The sequence below is a fragment of the Balaenoptera borealis genome (assembly GCF_965194805.1).
Source record: "Balaenoptera borealis genome assembly, chromosome: 11".
NCBI lineage: Eukaryota > Metazoa > Chordata > Mammalia > Artiodactyla > Balaenopteridae > Balaenoptera > Balaenoptera borealis.
The window spans coordinates 38,544,534-38,568,341 of NC_138868.1; the positions used below are offsets into that span (position 1 = coordinate 38,544,534).

Here is a 23,808-nt window from a genome sequence, read left to right on the forward strand (position 1 = left end):
CAATAAAGACGCAGACCTACTAGAGAATGGACTTGAGGACACGGGGAGGGGGAAGGGTAAGCTGGGACGAAGTGAGAGAGTGGCATGGACATATATACACTACCAAGTGTAAAATAGATAGCTAGTGGGAAGCAGCTGCATAGCACAGGGAGATCAGCTCGGTGCTTTGTGACCACCTAGAGGGGTGGGATAGGGAGGGTAGGAGGGAGACGCAAGAGGGAGGAGATACGGGGATATATATATATATGTATAGCTGATTCACTTTGTTATAAAGCAGAAACTAACACACCATTGTAAATCAATTATACTCCAATAAAGATGTTGAAAAAGAAAAAAAGAAGGCGGCCAGGGTAACTCATAGCAGTCCTTTCAGGCCACGATAGGATTAAGATTTTGGTCTTCATCCTAAGAACAATGGGAAAACATTGACTCTACCTGCTGAATAGAGGACCACTTGAAGGAACTTTTAAAATCTTAGTTTTAATTTTTAATAGATGAGGAACCTGACATCTGTTAGTTTTTTCAATATATTACACCCAAGATTCCATATAACTTACAATCCTGTGAGGGGGAAATATTTGTAGAGTTGGCCTCCGGCAAGTGTGAACTACTTAAAATAGATGGGTACGTATTTGAAAGGAACTATGGCATAAGTTACAGTATGCTATGCTGGGCTCCACAGAGGGCGTAAAAACATTGAGAACTACAGTTCTGCCATTGGACAAAGACTTAATTTTGGTCTGTTGTTTGGGCAGCCTTAAATGGAGAAAGGTAGTTAGGGCCACACCTCAGCGTTAAACTTCGGTTGAAAAAGGAAGACAGAGAGGCTTTGCCTAATATTTTTAAACAGCTTTATTGAGATAATTTACATACTGCAAAATTCACGTGTTTTAAGTGCACGATGATGTGCCATCAGCACATCCAGTTTTGGAGCATTTCCATCACACCAGAAAGATCCCTACTGTTTGCAGTGGACCCGGCCTACTCTTACCCACAGCCCCAGGCCTGCCTAATTAGTGTATTTTACTGAGTAAAAATTACCCCAGATAACCTTAAGAGGAACCCTCGACTGGACTCCCAACGAATATGAATATGTACATATAAATATATGTACGTTTTGATCAGTGGGCCTAGTATATCCAGGCCGCAAGTGTATGTGAGAAATTCCTCCATTTATCCACTGAGCAAAACACACAGTTCGCTGCCCTACATGGGGCTTATTATCTAAATGAGGCAAAAGCAGTAAGCGGGCGCCTCTATACACGGCACGCGTGCCTGTGTGTAAGAGATGAGCACACGCCCTGTGCCAAGACGCTTTGAGTAATGTGCACCCAAGACAGACGACCAGTCGGTGCGGTTTGCGCCTGCGCAGCTTGGCGAGTGCCTACAAACGGGTAACAAACCCCCTGCTCGAGACCCGTCGGTTCTGCTGTTGGAACGCCGCCGTCTCAAACCTGAGCGTCCACCCGTGACACCCAGCGAACCCAGGCCTGGTAGGTAACCCCTCACCCCCTCGCTTCCCCTACCCAGAGCTCACAAGGAGCACCAAAATTGTCAGGCCTCGCGCCAAGGCCCACAGGGTAGCGATTCTCTCCCCTGGCCACTCCCCACAGTTTACTAGGCCGAGTCTCCTTGGTCGGTGAAGGGCTTAGTCCCGCCCCTTCGAGCCGACGCCAGCAGCCACGTACCACGTTTCTACGTGTCTCGAGCCTGAAAGCGGAAGTTACGCCAAAGACTCGCGAGGGAAGCGGCGGACCTGGAAGGGTACTGGCCGCTGGAGGAAAGGGGGTGGGCAGACGGCTTTGGAAGGCTCCGGAAGTGGTTGTGCAGGGGAGGGGTGGGAGAGGGGCTGGGCAGGCAGTTCATTCGGCTGTTGCTGGTCGCCTCACTAAGGCGGAGGTTCACTCTTCTCCGAGAGGCTGGCCCAGTCCTCCGCCTCGGCCAGAATGGACTTCAGGGAAGTTCTCCAGATAGCTTCCAAAGCACAAGGTGTCAACAACGTGCCGGTAAGTACCAGCCGGGGCGCAACTTAGGGGATCCTGGTCCTCAAGTTCCGAATGTGTGGCCCGTGGAACTTCCAGGAATCCGTCTGTCGGCTCCGGGAGAGGAAAGACCTGGACGCCGTTTTTGTTGGTTGGTGGTTTTGTTTTTTTCTCTTGGACATGTACTTCTGAGTACTGGGGGTGAGGACGGGCTTGAGATGCGAGGTGGGAGCCTTCTGACGAGCGGCTTGTTTAGGCTGTTACCCCTGCAACTTTGCGCTGGTGAGTAGAGCCATGCCTGGCACATAGTGAAATCTAGCGCTAGTAGTTTCTAGCTTCGGCGTAAACTTCAACCCAGGGGTTGGGGAGTTCAGGAATTTTAGGGACTTGGCCTGATAGCTTTTGAGGCGATTTCCCCCTGATCTTTGGGTCAAACGTTTTGTGATTTCCCAAAAAAGTTCTTTGACTTGTGGCCCCAGCCACTCAACCAACCAGGTGATTGAATTATCACCTCCCAAGGCGGGAGTTGAGTGGATTCCACGAAATCCTTGGCCAACAGAATGAGTGAAATAGTTTCAGCTTCCATTTATTTGTGGTCGTCCAGATTTGTCTTTGTTTCAAATCTAGGTCCCATTTACTCAGTAAGGTTTGCTAATTCGCTAATATTCGCAGAGAGGTGTAAGACTTTAAATGAGGTAGTGGGTGAGAGCGCCTGCTTTGCGGGGGTGTAGCTGTTTTGCATAAACTAATCATTTCTGTATCCTCAGATGGTACCACAGCCCAGCTGTAAACCGATAAATTGCATTGTGTTACCTGCGGTTTGAGAGATGAGATGTAGAGCTCAAATGGCTGTCTTTTAAAGTCAATTCAACTGGACCTTACTGAGCTCTCACTATGCATTTCTTAGATTTTTGTATATTTGCAATATTTTTTTCCCTCCCCTGCACTTTTCTTGTCTTTTGAGGCTGGCTCATTCTTTTTACTCTTTTGAAGATATTGATCTAAAAATAGTAAAATAACTGGTAAATAAAACTGATATTCATCAGTTTATTATATATATTCCCATCCCATCCCAAATACTCCGAATGATCTTGAAGTTATGCAACCTTGAATGACAGAATTACTTTCTGCATCTGTAAATTTCCTAGACAAGTCGATATTGGATCTAGTAACATTCATATTTGCATAAATTAGGTCCATATTTCATTCTACATCTTACTCAATTTCAGTGGAGGTCAAAGATAGATAATACTAGCCCTGATGCCGAAGACTATTCTGTGGAAGAATCAGAACCAAGTTACTCGTTTCTTATTCTAAAAACCAATGGTTGCTGAGAGAAAAGTACATATTTCTAGAGCAGACGTTTTCAAACTATGTCTGTATTTCAGAATATATATATTATCGATTTATCTGTGATTGGAATAACAAAGATTGGAAGCAAAAAGGACAATGGGTTAATTGGCGGTCATTTAAAATGTAATAGATGAACATAGGCATGTACTTCAAGAAGGCATGCTTTTCCCTCCCACCCACCCCAAAAGCTAGTAAGCCTGGAAGTTTGATTTAGTTATCAGCATTATAATCCTTATCTTTTTACTTCAGATGAAAGTAAGTCACAAAAGAAACTATTGAGGAATAGAGCAAGATTGTATTTAATTTAATCCATGATCTTGTTTTTACTCGATTCATCTAATTATTTTAAGTTATTGAATATTTGCTTTATCAGCTCAAAGTAAAGCCTTTTAGAGCACACTATCACTTGTGAAATCTAACACATATTGTACAGTGTAAGATTGTTACAAAGCAAGTATCTTTATAAACCACCATCCAAGTCAAGAAACACATTTCTGCAAGTGCACGGACACACACACACACACACACACACACACACACACACACACACACACACACACACACACCCTGCTTGACAAAAACTTTATTGATTGAGTTATGGTCTGAGAACCACAGAGGCTTTGCAGTAATTGCAGATAACTCCATCCCTCTCTAGTGCTTGGTTCATATTTCTCTTTTAGCCATCTCTTCCCCCACCTTCCATTTGGATCCTGTTGGAGCTGACTTTCGATTTCAGTCATCAAGTTCCTGTGTCACACCTTTGCTACAGAAAAGAAATACACTAGCATTGATTAGACTAAAATCCAAGGGAGGCTAAAATCTGAAACACCTGTACAGCTATTTGGAACTCTTTGCAGGGCTTTTATTTTTAAGAAGTGTCTACTATATCTGACTTGAAAAGCAATGAACAGTTCCCATTGGGACAGCTTTCTTTTACATTGTTTCTTTTTAAGAGAAATAGTTAGCTTTATAATGTTTTAGTTAAAAGAAGGATTGCATCATGCCTATAAATATTAAGCATGCTATCATTTCGCAGTGGAAAACTGAATACAAAAAAACAGCTGATCAAGGTGATGTAACCAGTCACTGTTATTAGCTCTGTTTATTTTAAAGGAGGAAAGATATTTTTGGTAACCTTGCCCTTAATATTTTTCTCCCTGGGTTCCTCTAACAAAAACAAAGTGGTTGTCTGATTTAGTAGAATAGAAGAGCTTAGAATCTGGATTCTTACAGGTTACAAGTAACTATAATGGATGGCTTGTAGTGCATGAGGCAAGTTAAATGGTCTTTCTCACAGTCAGTCTGAAAATCATCCCAGACAAGATACTGTAGCTCTGGTGTGACCCTCAGATCAAAAAGTAAGGGGAAGCCTTCATGTGGTATCAGACATATAAGGATTTGGGAAGCTATAGAACCTTGAGGGTAAGAATATAGGTACTTTATAGTAGTTACATTTCCTTTTTTTTAAATTGAAGTATGGTTGACTTACAATATTGCATTAGTTTCAGGTGACAGTATAGTCATTTGATATTTTTATAGATTATACTCCATATAAGATTATTATAAAATACTAGCTATATTCCTTGTGCTGGTTACATTTCCTTTTTTATTTTTTAAAAACTTAAAAATTAAAATAAATTATTATTGGAGTATAGTTGATTTACAATGTTGTGTTAGTTTCTGGTGAACAGTAAAATGAAGCAGTTATACATATACATATACCCACTCTTCTTTCGATTCCTTTCCCATATAGGTCATTGCAGAGTATTGAGCAGAGTTCCCTGGGCTATACGCAGTCCTTATTATCTATTTTATTAGAGAATAAAAGGTCCTTATTATCTACTTTATATATAGTAGTGTGTATATGTCAACCCCAATCTTCTGATTTATCCCTCCCCCCCTTTCCCCTGGTAACCATAAGTTTGTTTTCTACATCTGTGACTCTATTGCTGTTTTGTAAATAAGTTCATTTGTACCATTTTTTTTAGAGTCCACGTATAAGCGATATCATATGATATTTGTCTTTCTGACTTCACTCAGTATGACAATCTCTAGGTCCATCCATGTCACTGCAAATGGCATTATTTTGTTCTTTTTTATGGCTGAGTAATATTCCACTGTATATATGTACCACATTTTTATCCACTCCTATGTCAGTGGACATTTAGGTTGCTTCCATGTCTTGGCTATTGTAAATAGTGCTGCAGTGAACATAGGGGTTCGTGTATCTTTCCGAATTATGGTTTTCTCCAGATATATGCCCAGGAGTGGGATTACTGGATCATATGGTCATTCTATATTTAGTTTTTTAAGGAAGCTTCATGCTGTCCTCCATAATGGTTGTACCAATTTACATTCCCATCAACAGTGAAGGAGGGTTCCCTTTTCTCCACACCCTCTCTAGCATTTATTGTTTGTAGATTTTTTGATGATTGCCATTCTGTAGTTTTGATTTGCATTTCTCTAATAATTAGTGATGTTGAGCCCCTTTTCGTGTGCTTTTTGTCCATCTATACTTTCTTTTAAAGAATAGTATAGGCCAACAAAAAAGTTTCTGCAGGCAGTCACTTTGTAACCCTTGATGATAGTTGATTATAACTGGATTATTTCCCACTCTTAGATCTGAAGATGACTTTTCCAGTGCCTGGAGCAGCTTTAGATTTCTAGCCTGGAGCAGTACTTCTGAACTGGTGTTTTAGGGAAAGGGTCTTTTAGAAACTACTGCCCCACAGAGATTCTGTTATTTCTCTTCCCCATCACTACCTAGACAATCTCTTTATGAATAATAAGGATAATAGTAACAACAATTAACATTTATAGTGCTTCCTTTGTGCCAGGCACTGTTCTAGGCACTTTTTGTATATTAATTAATTTAATCATCATAATAACCATATACGGAAGCTTGTTTTACAAATCAGGAAACTGAAGTCCAGGGAGATGAAGAAATGTTCCCAGAGTCACACAGCTAATAAGTGACAGGGTTAGTCGTGGCAGAGCAGAGAATGTAGTCCAGGCAAACTGGCTTCAGAGTTCTTGCTCTTAATCACCACCCTGTGTTGAATGAGGAGAGTCTTTTGGAAATGGGGTGGTGAGGAAGGTTGTCTTCTATAAAGCCTGAATTCATCTAGCTCCCTACCCCCAACTCCAGCCTAATATAGCCTTGGGCAGTAACCCTGTTGTTTTTTTGATGACACTTCTCAGTGTACAGTAAAGTCTGACGGGAGAGAAATTTAAAGACCAAACTAACAGCATATGGAAACTGGAGGATAGAGATTTACAGCCTGTTTGGGAGAGTGCCAGCATAGTTAACAGAAATAGAGTCTGAGGTTGAGGGAAAGTTCAGTGGTGGACCTGTTTGGGGTAATGGCACGATCTAAAAGGCAGGTAGAAATTAGGGAATGGCATTTAAGAATGAGGTTCGAGCTAGAGATGAAAGTGTTGGGATTAAGTTAGAAGTGAAGCATGTTGTAGTGGGAACACTTTTGCCCCTGAGTCAGGAGACCTAGATTCTAATTCAGATACTGCTACAAATTGTGTGAGTGATAGCCAGTAAATACATAGTTGTCTTTTGGGGGCCATTTCTAACATGAGGTTGGACTAGAGGCTCTGAGGTATCTATCTGATACTATTAATACATTTTATATAATCTGGTATATTTTTTAAACACAATAATAGTAAAATTTACATTTGACCCCATAGCAGTCTTGAATAGCATGCTTTTTGGTGGTTTTATTTTCACCCTCTTAGCTACCCAGCTAAGCAAGCCTAATGCAAATCAGTGGTTTTCCAGGTCTGCATTCATTCCCTGAGTATGATGTTTTGAGAGGATTGTAGAAGTTGTGTAGTCATTATTAAAGTTAAGGATAAATTTTTTTATTTTTATTTTTTGGCTGCATTGGGTCTTCGTTGCTGCGCGCAGGCTTTCTCTAGTTGCGGCGAGTGGGGGCTATTCTTCACTGCGGTGCGCGGGGCTTCTCATTGCGGTGGCTTCTCTTGTTGAGGAGCAGGGGCTCTAGGCGCACAGGCTTCAGTAGTTGTGGCTCGTGGGCTCTAGAGCGCAGGCTCAGTAGTTGTGGCACACGGGCTTAGTTGCTCCGCAGCATGTGGATCTTCCCGGACCAGGGCTTGAACCTGTGTCCCCTGCATTGGCAGGCGGATTCTTAACCACTGCGCCACCAGGGAAGCCCCTAGGATATATTCTTTGAATATTTCTAACTCCTATTTGTAACCAACGATAAACCTCTAATTTATATAAAACCATAAGGAAATTTATATTTTCTACGATTACAACAATATATTATCTCTGAGTAAAGAACAGCTTTCAAGAAGGAATTGACTATTGATTCTAATATAACATATTTGGTGAACATATATTTCCAGACTGAAAGCTCCTTATTTTCTTAATCTGACCATGACAGTATAGTTTCAATGCAAGGAACACATGTGTTTAAAGTGACTTAATATTTTCTAGGTCTCTTGGCTTCAGAATTACAAATCTTGGCAAAATCTCTGATACTGTATTTCGATGGCATGAGCTTCACTGTTGTGGATCATTCACTGGGGCCCAGCAGAATGACTGAGTCGGCTTGCAGTACAGTAAAATGGATACACTTAGGATAAAAGAAACTCTTGTCCAGCTGCTTTTCATGAAACTCAAACAATGAAGCAGCCTGGTGCCTTGAGTCAGATACAGAATTGGTGGATGCATCTTGATGTGTTGCTGCTAGAGCTAAAAGTGACCATCTGATGTGGGAGAAAGTGCAGACAGTTCTCCTGCCTTATTAAATGGAATATAGTGTAATCCCAGCCTGAAGCTTTCTTTTCAACACATGGTTCTCTGCTGGGCACCTCTGTGGGGGAAGGAGACTGTCTAATAAAATATTCTATTACAGCAAATCTTCTAATACCAGGGTCTGACTGCAACCCCTTTTTCAAAAGTCTAGCCAGGTCAATGTTAGGAACGTCTATAGTGATAGACCCAAGAGAAAGGAAAATACACGTTCACAGAAAAACTTGTACACAGATGTTCACAGCAGCATTATTCATAATAGCCAAAAAGTGGAAACAATCTAAATATCCATTAACTGATGATTAGATAAATGTGGTATATCCATACAATGAAAAATTATTCATCCATAAAAGCAATGAAGTACTGACTATGTTACAACATGAACCTTGAAAACATTATGCTAAGTGAAAGTAGTAAGATACGAAAGACCGGTGTAGCAGTCAGGGTTCTCCAGAAAAACAGAACCAGTAGGATCTGTCTTAGGGAATTGGCTCATGCGGTTGTGGGGGCTGCAAGTCTGGAATGTGTTGGGCAGGCTGGCGCTCAGGCTGGAGTTAATGCTGTCGGAAGTGGGGTTTTGAGGTGTCATCTGTAAAGCTCGAATCCATCTAGCTCCCTACTCCAGCTCTCCAACTCCAGCCTGATAAAGCCTTGGGCAGTAACCCTGTTGGTTTTTTGATGACACTTGTAAGTGTTCGGTAAAGTCTGATGAGAGAGAGTTTCACATAGAAATTCTGGAGCAGATGGAGAAAAAAAAGTTTTTTTAATTGAAAAATCTTACCTACTTTGTATAATCACTTATCTACATAATCATTTACCTACAGCTTCTAAATTTTACCTTATTTTATGATGCATCTCAGTCACTATGTAATGGTACACTGGATGCATGATTTCATTTATATGAAATGTCCAGAACTGGCAAATCCATAGAAACAAAGTAGATTAGTGGCTGCCAGGGGCATAGGTGAAGGGGGAATGGGGAATGATTGCTGAAGGGTAAGGGGTTTCTTTTTGGGAAGGTGAAAATGTTCTGGAATCAGATAGTGGTGATGGTTGTACAACTCTGTGAATATACTCATACATATTAAATGGGTGGATTTTATCGTATGTGAATTAAATCTCATTAAAAATGTTAAAAAAGAAGATCATTATTATCTCTGGAGACCCAACCCTTTTTTTTTTTCTCCCCAGATTTCTAGGTTTTGATCTAAACTTTGCCTAAGAGAATATTTTTATACTCTCCTGGTATCTGCTTTTGAGTGCATCAAGCTACAGAGGATGTAAGAAACTATTAATTATGACTCAGCTCGTGTCAGTAAATAAGATTAAGCCTCATCAAGTAGGACCTTGTCCTACTTAAATTGTTTCCCAGCAGGCCCGCAAAGTAAGACGTTTTATAGATTTATTGAATTCCTTCTCCATCATACGGACAGGACAAGGACAGCAAAATTGTTGGGTTAAATGTGAGGCCAGCTTAATAAGTATCCTTAAGGGTTAGCAGTGTTTAAAAAAAAAGCTGAATTTGAAATTGGCATGTGAATTGATGAAAATAGGTGTATACTTTGAAAAAAGCTCAAAGTAGTCTTTGGGATTCTTTTCTGAGTGAATCCGAGTTCCTGAACCCCCTCCCTTGTTTCTTTATTGTGTTCTGCCTTTCTTGTGCTTATGTTTCCCAGTCGGTGTTTCCCAAAGTGCAGTCCACATAGCTTTGGGTGTACCATGATTTTCGGTGATACACAAATATGTTTTATTCCCATAGTTGCATTTTTTTAAGTTATATATTTTGATAGGATTTGGAAAAATATAACTAGCCCTTCAAGCCTGTCATTTTATAAGTATTATTGCTTGAGGTAAAGCTGTAGTAATAAGTCATGGTGTTTGATCTACATGTTTTCTTAAAATTAGTAAATAATAATACAAGTGGTATACTATAAAAGGGCAAAAATCATGAAGGTGATATGTGAATGATTGAAGCTTAGTAAACAAGGCATTAAACTGCCCCATTGACACTGTGGTTTACTTGTTCAGTGCCTGTATTCAGTAAAGAGTAGCTTTTCTGCTAGTCATATCCCATTACCTACCTCTTTAAGTCCCAGGTTAGGAAGAAAGATGTCTACCCTGAAATCAAATTAGGAAGTGCTCACTTGCTGCTGTACTACCTAGGTAACAAACCAATCCTATTTTAAATAATTAACACTAATGTGTATATTGGCATTTTGGGGTAGGGGGAGCCCTGTATAAGCTTTGATTTGGCAGGTGAATCTCTGGGCTGTATAGTTGGCAGGGACAGAAAAATCTTGAGCCTTGGCAACACAAATCCACCCTTCCTCTTCTCACATATCTACTTGATGGGATGGGGTAGAGTGAGTGTGTGCCTCTGCTTATGAGTCTATGTGTCTTATGCAACTTGAATCATCTTCATGGTAGCACTTCTATTAAGAAAATGTGAGTTTCCTGTGGATAAGGCCTATGTTTGAGGTTCTTGTAAACCATGACAAATTTTATATATCTAGTTAGGTAAGCAATATTTTTTTTAATTAATTAATTAATTAATTTTATTTTTGGCTGTGTTGGGTCTTTGTTTCTGTGCGAGGGCTTTCTCTAGTTGCGGCAAGCGGGGGCCACTTTTCATCGCGGTGCGCGGGCCTCTCACTATCGTGTCCTCTCTTGTTGCGGAGCACAGGCTCCAGACGCGCAGGCTCAGTAGTTGTGGCTCACAGGCCCAGTTGCTCTGCGGCATGTGGGATCTTCCCAGACCAGGGCTCGAACCCGTGTCCCCTGCATTGGCAGGCAGATTCTCAACCACTGCACTACCAGGGAAGCCCCAGCAATATTCTTTTTCTCCTGTCTTCCTTTCCATCTCCTTTCTCCTTTACATATTGGGTCACAATCCACTATGGAAAGGATTGCAACTAGATTTGCAAAGATATGGACTTATTAAAGGATTTTATTATGACAGCCAAAGGGACTGGGAAAGGAATCTGGATGTTCTCTTTTGGAATTTCTCTCTATGTGGGATGTGTCAGGTCTCAAGCATTGCTATCACGCAGGATTTTCAGGTTGGATTAGGGCCTGCTTTCTTGGCCAGCTGCTTTGTTGGTAGACTAACTTAGCTGGAACTTCCAGCGTGTTTCAAGATGCCTTCTATTTGGCAGCTGTGTAGTAAGCATTGAGTCCTTTGGCTTTCCTCCAGGAATTTCATACACATTTTGGGAGTCACTTCTTTGGTTCCTAAGTAGCTCAATTTGTTCTCATAGGTTAGTGTTTCTTAACTAGCACAGCAGCAGGTTGAGTGGATAAGAATGTCATCTGCCTAAGACGAAAGAAGGAGGGCATTAAAAAATTCTTATTTCCTAGCCCATAAATTTAATTTGGGATGGTCCTGGAGATTAATCATCCTGGTCTGAGTTATTAGCTCTGTTTATCATACTTCTCTAACGATAAAATAAAAGGAAATATTTTTCCTTTTATAGTTTAAATTAACATTATTCTAGTTTTAGTCATTTCCCAATGAAGTTAGATAAAAATCAAAGACCAGAGAAATACCATCTGTTCCAGGATAATGTTAGTACTTTTTGGGTGACATGGAAACCTGTCTAAAAGGGTTTGTGTGGCAAATTAATATTTAACGAACATAGAGCTACACTTAAAGGTTACAGAGACTTGGGCCCTTCTTGCTGCTTAAATTTCTTTGAAATGCTTTTTGGCTATGGCTGGCCACCAGCTTTGCCCATGGTCAAAGTAGAATCTCAGTATTTCATGATGAAAGCAAAGTAACCTATGAAGCAGCTATGAAAATCATCTGGAGTAGGGTACTCAGGAGGAAAACAGTTGTGATAGTAGTTTTTTCTGTTTGGAAAGTTCTGAAGAAGGCTAATCTTTTAAATCAGAATTCTAAAGCACTCAATCTGTTTTAGTGGTGATTTTTTTCAGTTCCCCCAGTCCAGGTATCTTTTTGGGAAAATAGCCTGAAAATAGTGTTTCTCTCAATTGTTCATTTATGTATTACTGAGGATGTTTAAAGAAACTCTGCACCTAAAAATAGTCATGTATAATCATATTTAGCCTGAAATTTTATAGCTAAGTTTTCATGTGGGTTATGTGGTCTCTTAATTATTCAGAATAGATTCTTCAGTCAACATTTAAACCTCTCTGTTGCTTCAAAGTTAATTGTGTATAACTTTTCCTCTGTTTTTATTTTTAGAAAAGATACAGTTTGGCAGTGGGTCCTCCCAAAAAAGACCCAAAAGTTAAGGGTGTCCAGTCGGCAGCTGTCCAGGCTTTTCTCAGAAGAAAAGAAGAAGAGCTCAGACGAAAAGGTATGAATCTATAGCCTTATTCTCAATTTTAAAGTCTTCTTTCTTTACAACTAGCTTGTACCTAACCAGTGGATGTTTGTAATATCATAACAGGCTAATGGATTTGTTGTGTATGTGTCTGAATCAGCTGTATTTATAGCATTACATATATTCTTATGTTGATCATTTGTATGGATGCTATCTTTTATTTCCTCTTAAATTAAAAGCTTTTTGGGTATAGTGACCATATCTTCTAATTGGCCATGTTAGCTCTCCAGTGAGAAGTAAGAACTCCATTCTTTGACCTTGGTTCTTTTCCTGTTTGTTTTTTTTGTTGTTTTTTTTTTGGCCGTACCGTGTGACTTGCAGGATCTTAGTTTCCTGACCAGGGATTGAACCCGGGACCACGGCCGTGAAAGCACTGAGTCCTAACCATTGGACAACCAGGGAACTCCCTCTTGACCTTGGTTCTGAATCTGCTTCTACCTACTTTGTATTTTAATTTTTAAAAATATGTTATTAAGAGTGCTATCTAGGGACGTCCCTGGTGGCGCAGTGGTTGGGAGTCCGCCTGCCAGTGCAGGGGACACGGGTTCCAGCCCTGCTCCGGGAGGGTCCCACATGCCGCGGAGTGGCTAAGCCCGTGTGTCACAACTGCTGAGGCCCACGCGCCTGGAGCCCGTGCTCTGCAACAAGAGAAGCCACCGCAATGAGAAGCCCGTGCACAGCAGCGAAGAATGGCCCCCGCTTGCGGCAACTGGAGAGGGCCCACGCACAGCAACAAAGACCCAACGCAGTGGAAAAGATTAAAAAAATAAACAAATAAGAATGCTACCTAAAAGGTTAAAATAGGGACACTTTTGTAAAACGAGTAAACTCAAGCAGTAGGTTTACTTCACACAAATGACAAGGAAACTAATTCAATAAGTTTAAGTATCCACTGATTCATAATTAATAACAACTGTTAAGTGGGTACGAATATTCTCTTAACTTGGTATATTTATTTGGTATGAACTAGTTTGTATATTTAAAGCTAAAAGCCAAGACTCTTCCTTGCTTAGTCATATAGAAAAACCCATATGGGTTTTACATTATGTAAAGATGACTCAAATTGATACTTGTTTAATGACTTCCTCATTTGATTCTTAGATGTCATCGAACTTCTTCAAACTGTAACTTGAATGTTGCTTGGTTTTGGCCACCTACTGATTTCAGATAAACATACTGTTATCGAGACCCTGAAATAATATGTTGTTTTGTCTCTTTTAGCTTTGGAAGAGAAAAGGAGAAAAGAAGAATTAGTGAAAAAGCGAATTGAGCTAAAACATGACAAGAAAGCAAGAGCTATGGCCAAGAGGACAAAGGATAATTTCCATGGTTACAATGGGATTCCTGTTGAGGAGAAGTCAAAGAAGAGGCAGGCAATGCAAACCCACACTAGCCAGGGAACAGACCAAGAGTTTGAGATGGAGGAAGAGGATGAATTCTTAGAATACAATCAAGCAGAGTCAGAGCAAGAGTATGAGGAAGAGCAAGAACCTCCCAAAGCTGAAAGCAAGCCAAAGGTCCCCCTTAAAAGTGCCCCACCACTCATGAACTTCAATGATCTACTCAGGCTGGCCGAGAAAAAGCAGTACGAACCGGTGGAGATAAAGGTAGTGAAGAAGACAGAAGAGCGGCCTATGACTGCAGAAGAACTTAGGGAGCGAGAATTCCTTGAACAAAAGCGGAGGAAAAGGAAACCTGAGACAGATGCAAGATTACCACCAACCAGAAAAGTACCCTCTCAGAAAGAAAGTGTGGGCACAAAACTTAGCAAAGGTTCTGGAGACATTCATCCTTCTTCCAAGGGTACTCCCCTTCCTTATGCTGAGAAGAAATCCAGACCCAGCACAGCTAATGAGAAACACTTGCATTTATCCTCATCCAAATCCATGCCAGGAGAAAGGACCAAAGTAGTATCTGGCAGTTGCGCCCAACCCTTGCCTTGTGAGGGCCGTGACAGACCTGTTTTCAATGGGGCTGGAAAGCCCCACTCCAGCACCTGTTCACCAAGTATCCCAAAGACTTCTGCTAAAGGGACTCCAAAATCTGCTACCGAGCACAAAGCCAAAAAATCTCCTCATCCTAGCCGTTCCAGGCCTGGACCCATGGTCACCCCACACGATAAGGCCAAGAGTCCAGGTGTCAGGCAGCCAGGCAGCAGCTCCAGCTCAGCCCCTGGGAGGCCTAGCACAGGGACTGCTCGGCCCACGGTTAGTTCTGGCCCCGTGCCCAGGCGCCAGAATGGCAGCTCCAACTCAGGACCCGAGCGATCAGTCAGTGGGACCAGGAAGCCAACCAGTGACTTAAATCCCCCAGGACGGACAGTCAGTGGTACAAGTGGCCTTGGTCGACCTGCAGGCAGCTCAGGTTGCTCTGAGCGACCTACCAGTGGCTCCGGTGGTTCTGGGCGGCCTGTGGGTAGCTCTGGTGGCCTTGGGCGGCCTATGGGCAGCTCTGGTGGCCCTGGGCGGCCTGTGGGCAGCTCTGGTGGCCTTGGGCGGCCTATGGGCAGCTCTGGTGGCCCTGGGCGGCCTGTGGGTAGCTCTGGTGGCCTTGGGCGGCCTATGGGCAGCTCTGGTGGCCCTGGGCGGCCTGTGAGCAGTCCACATGACCTTCGACGACCAGTGAATGGCTCAGGGGCCCCTAGGCGGTCAGTCAATGGCCCTGGCCGATCAGTAGTTCCAGCTGGACGAACTGTCAGCAGTTCAGGCCCTGGTAGACCAGTGAGCGGCTTTGCACCTGGGCGGACAGTTAGTACCTCAGGTCCCTCTCTGAAGCCCAAATGCACTGTTGTCTCAGAAACGATTTCTTCCAAGAATATAATCAGCCGATCCAGCAATGGACAGATGAATGGAATGAAGCCTTCCTTATCTGGCTACAGATCTGCCCAAGGTAGAATTTCCCCTCACCCTAAAAGTATTTATTTGTCACTAGGAAATTGGAAAGAATACTTTGTTTTATATAACCAAAGACCCTCTGAACTCTCCTATGTGCTTTCAAATGTATACTTGTGTTGATAGAATCCTGATGTTTTGTCTGTCCTATGCCAGAGAGTTCCTTTAGTAACCATGGCTTGGAAAAGTCTTTAGAAAGAGACTTATCTAGGGCCCTCTGTGTTCACTCCTGTAATGTCTCGAAGTGCAATAAACTTAGCTATGGGGTTTGTAAGACAGGGTGAGTGTATATGCCTTTTGTGGTTCAATGAATGAATTCATCTTTACCTCTTCATGAAGACTACAGACACCTGTCTTCAAGAACTGGAGTGTATTTGTAAGCTTGAAGCCTTTTGTTGCATTATTTGGCCATTAAATATTTGTTAAGCACCCACGATGTGCCAGGAACTATTTTAGATTGCCCTTGTGTTTCTGCTTCTTACAGTGGCCCTAGCTACCAGTCCTTTAGGATTCTACCGTCCCAAGGTATGGGATCATTGGTGGCACCTACTAACTGCTAGGTCATAGTTTCTACACAGTATTAAGGATTTGTTGAAGCACTTGTTAGGCACCATGGAGAATATAAAAAGAAACAAAAGATGAGATTCCACGCTTTAAACTTCCTAATTCAGTCAAAACATTGGTTCTTAACCACGGACAATTTTGATCCCCAGTGAACATTTGGCAATGTCTGGAGACATTTTTGATTGACACACTGGGGATGGGATGCTACTGGCATCTAGTAGATGGAGGCCAGGCTATCATCGTACACTGCACAGGACAGCTTCCTGACAACCAAGAAATATCTGGCCCAAAATGTCAGAGTGCTAAAGTTAAAGAAACTCCGAGCTCAGGAGACAAGCCACGCATGTTAAAAACAACTGTAGAACAACACAGGGAGTGTCTGTAATCAAGGACTAGAAAGCAGTTGTTCCCAGATACTGGTCTGTTGATCAGTGCCTGTCTTTTGCAGAATTTTTAATCAGTCTTTTGGCCAAATGACAAAAATTAGGATGATGCAGTGAGTTTTTCCTTAAAGTCAGACTTGCTCAGTTTGAACAATTACCCATATCTGGGAATCTGTCATACTTCATTGGACTTTTTAAAACTTTAATGGAATTATGGTGATAATAGATGGTAGATTGTTACCTTTGGCATCTTTTCTTGGCATGAGTAAAATTAGTGATCCTTTAGTGATTTGTAATTTTTTTTAAAAGAAATTGTACTAGTCTTTTAAATCCAAAAGAGTAGGAACTACTAAGCTAGAAAATGTAACAGTTCTAGTAAGCCCTGGGATAGACAGGAATTCTATTCCTTGTGGGTACCATGAAGCAACAGGGATGATGTAGTAATGAGTTCATGCTGGGGGCCAGTTGCTGGCTCTGGTTGGTTGGTTGGTTGGTTTGTTTATGGCTGCGTTGGGTCTTCGTTGCTGTGCGCGGGCTTTCTCTAGTTGTGGTGAGCAGGGGCTACTCTTTGTTGTGGCGTGGGGGCTTCTCATTGTGGTGGCTTCTCTTGTTGCTGAGCACAGGCTCTAGGCGCGCGGGCTTCAGTAGTTGTGGCTCGCAGGCTCTAGAGCGCAGGTTCAGCAGTTGTGGCGCACGGGCTTAGTTGATCCGTGGCATGTGGGATCTTCCCAGACCAGGGCTTGAACCCATGTCCCCTGCATTGGCAGGCGGATTCTTAACCACTGTGCCACCAGGGAAAACCCTGGCTCTGGTTTTTGAGGCTGCCATCTTAATGAGTTCTTAAAATCTCAGCTTACATAGGACTTTGTTGGGACTACTAAGTTTTAATGATCTTATAAATAATGGCTTTTCTATTCTTAGGTCCTCAAAGGCTTCCCTCCCCTGGTAGTTACAAAAGGCAGCGAGAATATGAAGAGGAGGAAGATGATGATGAATATGACTCTGAAATGGAAGATTTTATTGAAGATGAAGGAGAACCTCAGGAAGAAATATCCAAGCACATTCGAGAGATCTTTGGCTATGACCGAAAAAAGTAAGGCTAAAGAAGATTTAGATATATATACTTTTTATTTTGAATAATCCATGCTATGGGGAAAAAAAATAAACATTAATAGTAGAGGCATTGAATACAATTCTTAATTAGGAATCCTTGGATGATTGTTTAGATTTACTTTTTTGGCACTTAATATTTAAGAATTAATGCAGAATTATTTGTGTAGTTACTTGTATGAGGGCCAAAAAATATCCCTTTTTAACTGTTCTCTTTATAAGATATATATTTAATGAGAGTGAAGCAGCTTGGTGTAGTAGAAGTGGATTGGCTTTGAAATCAGAAAGCCATCCACAGAGCTATGTTGAAAGCCAGTTTGATCTGACACCTGCTTTTCTTTGATGTAAAAAGCTTTGCTACTCAAAAGTGTGGTCCGTGAACAGCAAGCAGTATGGGACCAACAGCATTGACGTCACCCGGGAACTTGTTAGAAATGCAGGCTTTCAGGCCCCACCTTAGATCTGAATCCAGATCAGCTTTATAAGGTTCCCAAGTGATTCACATGCATATTAAAGTTTGAGAAGCACTGATGTAGAGCAAAGCTCGGGGTTTGAATGGAAGTTCCACAGCTTACTAGCTGGGTAAACTTGAGTAAGTTATTTTTTAAATGACATTTGGGAGGATTAAATGCGGTAGTATACAATTGACCTGTGAACAATATGGGGGTTAGGTAAAATCCATATGTAACTTATAGTCAGCCCTCCGTATATATGGTTCTTCTGTGTACCAGTTCCTCCCTATCTGGGGTACCACATGTGTAGATTCAACCAATCATGGACTGTGTAGCACTGTAGTATGAAAAAAAATTCTCATGTAAGAGGACCCATGCAGTTCAAACCCATGTTGTTCAAGGGCCAACTGTATAAGTAAATCCATCAGCACTTGCCCTCTCCTTTGAAGTCATGGATATTAGAAATTAGAAGGCAATAGTAAGAAAAGGTCTTTAAAAAAATTTAGCAGAAGAAAGAACTGGATTAAAAATCAGATCTAAAAACCTAATCTTAGTAGTGTCATAAGCTAGCTATATGCTTTTGGTCAAGCTGTTATCTGCCTCAGTCTCTGTTCTGAATCCATGAAACTCAAATGAGATTAATATATATATATAATAATTTTCATATATATTGTGCTTTCATGATTTTAATATAAACTATCATGTAAATAGAGGTGAGTGAGTTGAGCAAACGTTGTTGGATTGGTACTTTGATCAAAATTAGATTCAGGAATAGTTGCCTTCTGGAAATATTAAGGGGTCATTTAATTTATCTTTACTTTAGAATCTCCCCTTTACCCAACCTCTGCCCACCTCACTGTCTGCCAAACAAGGAGGAATAATCCTAAATGTATGTTTGATTTAGTTATAAAGATGTTGATTTTAAAAACAGGAGGATGTAGTTCCTTTAGAAAATCGGGTTTTTCTTTTTTTTAACAACTTTGATTTTCTCTTACCAGATACAAAGATGAAAGCGATTATGCCTTACGTTACATGGAGAGTAGTTGGAAAGAGCAGCAGAAGGAAGAAGCAAAGAGGTAAGCACAGATGTAACACGTTTGTGCAGAAATGTCCTAAAAGTTCTTTTCTGTTTCCTCCTTCAGTTGCATCATTGGCAGCAGGGGCTTTGGGCCATGCTGTTTGAATTCCAATCCTGCTTACTTGCTGTGGGGCTTTAGACAAATTCCTTAGCCTTTTAAATCTGTTTTCCCATTTGTAAAATGAGAATATACTGTTTTTATTCATTGAGATTTTGTGAGGGTTAAGATAATGTGTACAAGTTGCCCAGTGCAGTGACTCACCCACGTAGGCACACAATAAATGCTAGAGGCCTCCCCTGATCCCACTGTAGCATGTTCTTATTTTTCTTTCCCCATCCTTAATTCCCTTTCCACATCAGATACATCTCAGTCTTGGCTAACCTGTACCACCGCCGGCCTCAAGGACCTGTTGAGGAATATGAAATTTCCTATGTCTGATTCCTGTTTGGCCACCTGATATCAAATAAATGATCATTTCTTGGGTAGGGGTAACAAATGATTACTTTGTTTACAATGTTAACTTGGTGAAATAATTCACCTCATTCTCAACCCAGAATATTAAACCTTTCTCCCTCTTGCCGTCCCTCCTCTAACTAGATAAAATATCAAACTAAAGTGTTGGGAAGGGACAAGAAAAGAATGTTATTTATTGAATAAATGTTTCTTGTTCTTTAAAGCGGATGAGATTATATTTATTACTGTAACGGGAATGTTAAGGTGTTGAGGTTATATGTAAGGTCTTTTTTCCACTATAACTTGAGGCAGTGGCAGTGGCTCCTGGTAAAAAGTATTCCTGCTTAGTCTGTTTTCAGTGGTAAAGGCTTGAGGCATTTTGAGTGCATCAGCACATTCCATGTAAGCTCCCAGCTGAAATTTCATTTTTGCTTTTTTAAAGAGAGTGGTAATTTCATGTATATTGATAAATACTCCCTTGTTTTTCCTGACAGTTTAAGACTGGGTATGCAAGAAGATTTAGACGAAATGAGACGTGAAGAAGAAGAAATGAAACGTCGAAAGGCCAAGAAGCTGAAGAAGCATTAGCTGCTGCTTTTATTTATTTTTGTGAAATTCTCAAAACAGTCTGCTGCAAGGAAGTCCTGCCTTCAGACTGAAGAAGCCCCTTATCATTTTAGAATTCTACTTGGGTACTCAAGGAGAAGGAATGCATACTGTCATCTATCTGCAGGCTGTCGTTAGAGCATAAAGTATTTTCAGATACTTTCCAGGGTGAAATCTGTAATGCAGATGACATAACACCCAGTGAGTGCTCTTACGAAGCTAACTGTTCACAGGTGCCACCCTTGATCCTGATGAGCTATGCACTCTCATGTGGGGCCGCTCACAAGTCAGCCAATCTTATGTTATTCCTTTGCTACTCTAAAAGGAAAAAAAAAGGATTGCTCCTTTACTTCTGTAATTCTGCTGATGTGTGAGTACGGCACTGCCTGGCTCCCAATCAAATTTATTTTGTCTTTTGATGAGGAAACTGGCCCTTCCATTAATGCTGCCAGCAATAAAGTGACCTGTCCTAACCTATATGTTTGGATTGAGAACTTGAAAATGTAGAGTAGCTGTTATAATTATATGGATGTCATTTATGTGACTTTGAAGTAAAAAGTAGAATAAATTGTATTCTGCATTATTCATGGATTGGATGCTGAGCATTCTTATTCACTAATTTAGGTGATTAGGCAATTAACAAAAATTTTTCCAAGTTAAAATACAAGTTATGCCATTTTATATAAGAATATTCTTTTCCAAGGTTTACTTTCAGATTTACTGTTATGTTGGCTTTAGTGTTAAATAGACAAGGTCACTGTGCTGTTTGATTTTTATCTAAAAATTTCATTTTTATATTGAAGAAAAAATACTTATTTTATTCAAACATTAGATTTGGAAGAGTAATAATAGTTTAAAAAATAAGGAAGTGACATGTGAGGCTCCCCTCCTCCCCATTCCGCTCCCCCATTATAGAGATATTTTGGAATCCAAGGTGCCCTGGACCTTTTCATGTTAATGACTTTGTATTTTTATCTTAAATTCTTTAGTGATTAACGGTAAAAAACCAAAAACTAAATTCATGTGTATCAAGACCACCACCTTCTCTCTTTGCCCATATTGCACTTTTATTTCAAACTATGCACTGTGAAGAGATTTTTTTCCCAGGTGGAAAGGATGTTCCCTGTTACTGGTATTTACTAGGCTGTGGAACTTCTTCATTCTCACCTTTCTTCAAGTCATATCTATAGACTTGTTATATCTCTTAAGCCTCAAGTCCAAGCAATTCCAATCGGGCTGACCTAGGTTCTGGCTGGAGAGAAGCCAAGTCTCAAGGAAAGTCAGCAACAGAAAATGAGGTATGATGATGCCAGAGAGCATTTGTCCTTGACTCTGAGGGTTGGGGACAGTGGGACATAAGCTTGTAGAACAATTCTGTAATAAACATTGTGGCTATCTTAAGCCATTGACTGGTGGGGATTAGGAAGTAGGTGAGGTTATCCTACAAGAATCCTTACTCTTCAACAGGTCAAAAAGTTGTTTCTGTATATTCTTTTTTATCCGTAAAGCTTTCTTTATTCTCAAGTTCGGGTGTTATAGATTATCACTATTAGCCTTCCTTAATGGGATGACCCATCCTTAATGGGAATACCAGTCCTTTTAAGACTTGACTCATCTTGAATTGAGTTTCAAACTTTAAAAATGCAGGAACTTATTTTTGAAGTTGAATCCTATGAAAGGTGTCTTCATCACTAGGAATAACACCCTTCTAATGATCACATAGAACTGTTAAACACTGGTGGCAGAAAAGCCTATTGACTGCCTCTCACCAATCTCAAATACCTTCAGTGAAATTGATTCAAGGGTAGTGTGATATTCCATGTAATAAAACAGGTTTGGAACATTATTTCCTTTGCTGTCACTTAATGTGATTTTTTTTTCCCCCTTCAAAAGTTTGCTTGAATATATTTTTTTCACTATTCAGACTCCTTGAAATCTGTAGTTACAATCAAGTGCTTGTCATAGCTGAAAGATTTCTGGTGGCTTAAAGCTTACTAGCACTTTACTCAATGATATTGTGCAGTTATTTGTACAGAAAGGCACCATTGTGTTAGCTAAAAGTTCCAGAACTTGGTAGAAAAAGTCAGGTTGTGTCCTTATGTGTCATCACTTCTGGGTGCGTTTCTTCTTCTATAATACAGATGTTGATTTCAGTTTTTTTCAGCATCAGCATTATAAAAGGGCACTCCTGTAGCTCATTAAAAAAAAAAAAGGTTCTGAATCTTTTAATCTTGGCCTTGTTTCCAAATCCTGTCTTCCATATTGTTCTGCATCTCCTGACCACTCTTACAAAAAGCTCACAAACCTTTGAAGAAACTGGAATAAGCTGTTATTTTATCAAGTTTACAAATTAAGTGCTTGATTTTTAATGTGTCCTCTACTGTTTTGATTTTCAGATTTTATTAATATTTGAAGATGTGCCTTTTATTGGATAATGTTAAGTCACGAATGTAGTAATGTTATTTCAGTATTGTAATAATGTTACATGATGATGGATGTGGCATTCTCAAACACGATGTGAAGGGAAAGTAGTTTTCATAAAACTCATATAGCTCTGATTGCACAGTCCCACTTGCTTTAGGTATTGCTATGTCAAAGCAGGGGGGACTTTCTTTAAAGGCTACTTTCAGAACTTGTCTTTGTATTTTCTCTAAACTGTAAATGCAATTACGTCCATTTGGAGGCCAGGGTACCACATGTCACAGGCAGCCTTACATGTGTGCCGTGAGAAGGTTCAAAGACTGTTAACAAGAAAGTCTATGGGAACTCGAAATTTCATTTTTTAATGTAATCCCCAAGATCTTTTCCAAGAAAGAAATTACTGTTTTGTATTTTATAACTTAAAAGCAGCTGTTAGTACATTTCTGAGATATAGCAGGAGACCAAAACATGTTTGGACAGAGAATAAATATATGAAGAGAGACTGGTTGTTTTATTTTCAATGTGCTGAATATATTAGACTACTATTTATTTTGTGAGTGGATGTGATGAAATAAATATTCAGGTGTTTAGTGTATGATTAAGAGTGGAATATAGATGTCTTTGGAGTTATTAAATCCATGTCTTTTACATAATGGACAAATCAAGTTTAAAGAAACATTTACATAGCATAGCTTGTTTTCTGGTGCTGTTGACCTGCAAGAGAATCTACTTTTGCATATACAGATAAAAGTTTTGCAATTTATGTATAAAAGACATTGTAGGCATTAAAAATATTTTATTGATATTTTCACTGGTTTGCATTTATTTACTAAAACTCATATTCCTTATTTCATCACCCTGAACATTATTCCAGCTAGAAACCCCAGTAGACTCATCAGACTTCAGAGATGGGGAGTAGACTCATCAGACTTCAGAGATGGGGTTTACCTCCTTACACACACCTCTGTTCCTTCTCCCTTACACATTCCCGTCTGCTCAGCCCCTGCCACTGACACCTCTCCCCTCTTGCACCGCCAGCTTAGAGAACTATTCTGGTATCAGACACCCAAGTTAGGAGAACTGTTTGGAGGTACAGTCAGGGAACAAGGGAAGAAGAAGAACTGGGTATATAGTTCCTCTTTTCAAGAAATTGAGTGGTTCTGATCCCCTATAATACAAAGAGCCTGAGATGGCTGGGAAGATGAGTCCTTAGGAATATATGAGGCAAGTGGGCACAGCCATGCAGCCAGAGAATGTAGGCACTTAACTCAATGGAATGTGTTGAGTCTAGGTCATACAAGGATCATAAAAGATGCTGGTATCCTAGATTTAGAAATTATAAATTTTTGCTTATGAATTTTGAATTCACTTTTTCTATT

The 23,808-nt window shown here is 40.5% G+C and overlaps 1 protein-coding gene across 4 annotated transcripts; it reads left to right on the forward strand.

Moving 5' to 3' along the window:
- The first annotated feature begins 455 nt into the window (after positions 1–455).
- SPTY2D1 (SPT2 chromatin protein domain containing 1) lies at positions 456–23,240 on the forward strand. 4 transcript variants are annotated; one of them, XM_082342439.1, is made up of 6 exons: positions 456–1,493; positions 12,329–12,443; positions 13,692–15,359; positions 17,230–17,401; positions 18,869–18,946; positions 19,897–23,240. In XM_082342439.1, the coding sequence occupies exons 3-6, from the start codon at positions 13,769–13,771 to the stop codon at positions 19,988–19,990; spliced, it is 1,935 nt and encodes a 644-aa protein (XP_082198565.1). In that variant the 5' UTR covers positions 456–1,493; positions 12,329–12,443; positions 13,692–13,768; the 3' UTR covers positions 19,991–23,240. The 4 variants fall into 4 exon arrangements, with proteins under 4 accessions (XP_082198565.1, XP_082198563.1, XP_082198562.1 ...); XM_082342437.1 differs by lacking the exons at positions 456–1,493; positions 19,897–23,240 and adding exons at positions 1,815–2,006; positions 19,309–19,886; XM_082342436.1 differs by lacking the exon at positions 456–1,493 and adding an exon at positions 1,817–2,006.
- The last annotated feature ends 568 nt before the right edge of the window (positions 23,241–23,808 follow it).

Excerpts from the sequence above, each read along its gene's own strand:
- SPTY2D1 (XM_082342436.1), top strand. The coding sequence starts at position 1,947 with ATGGACTTCAGGGAAGTTCTCCAGATAGCTTCCAAAGCACAAGGTGTC. Across the intron at positions 15,360-17,229 it reads TGGCTACAGATCTGCCCAAG|GTCCTCAAAGGCTTCCCTCC; the intron begins GTAGAATTTCCC and ends TTCTATTCTTAG. Across the intron at positions 17,402-18,868 it reads TTTGGCTATGACCGAAAAAA|ATACAAAGATGAAAGCGATT; the intron begins GTAAGGCTAAAG and ends TTCTCTTACCAG.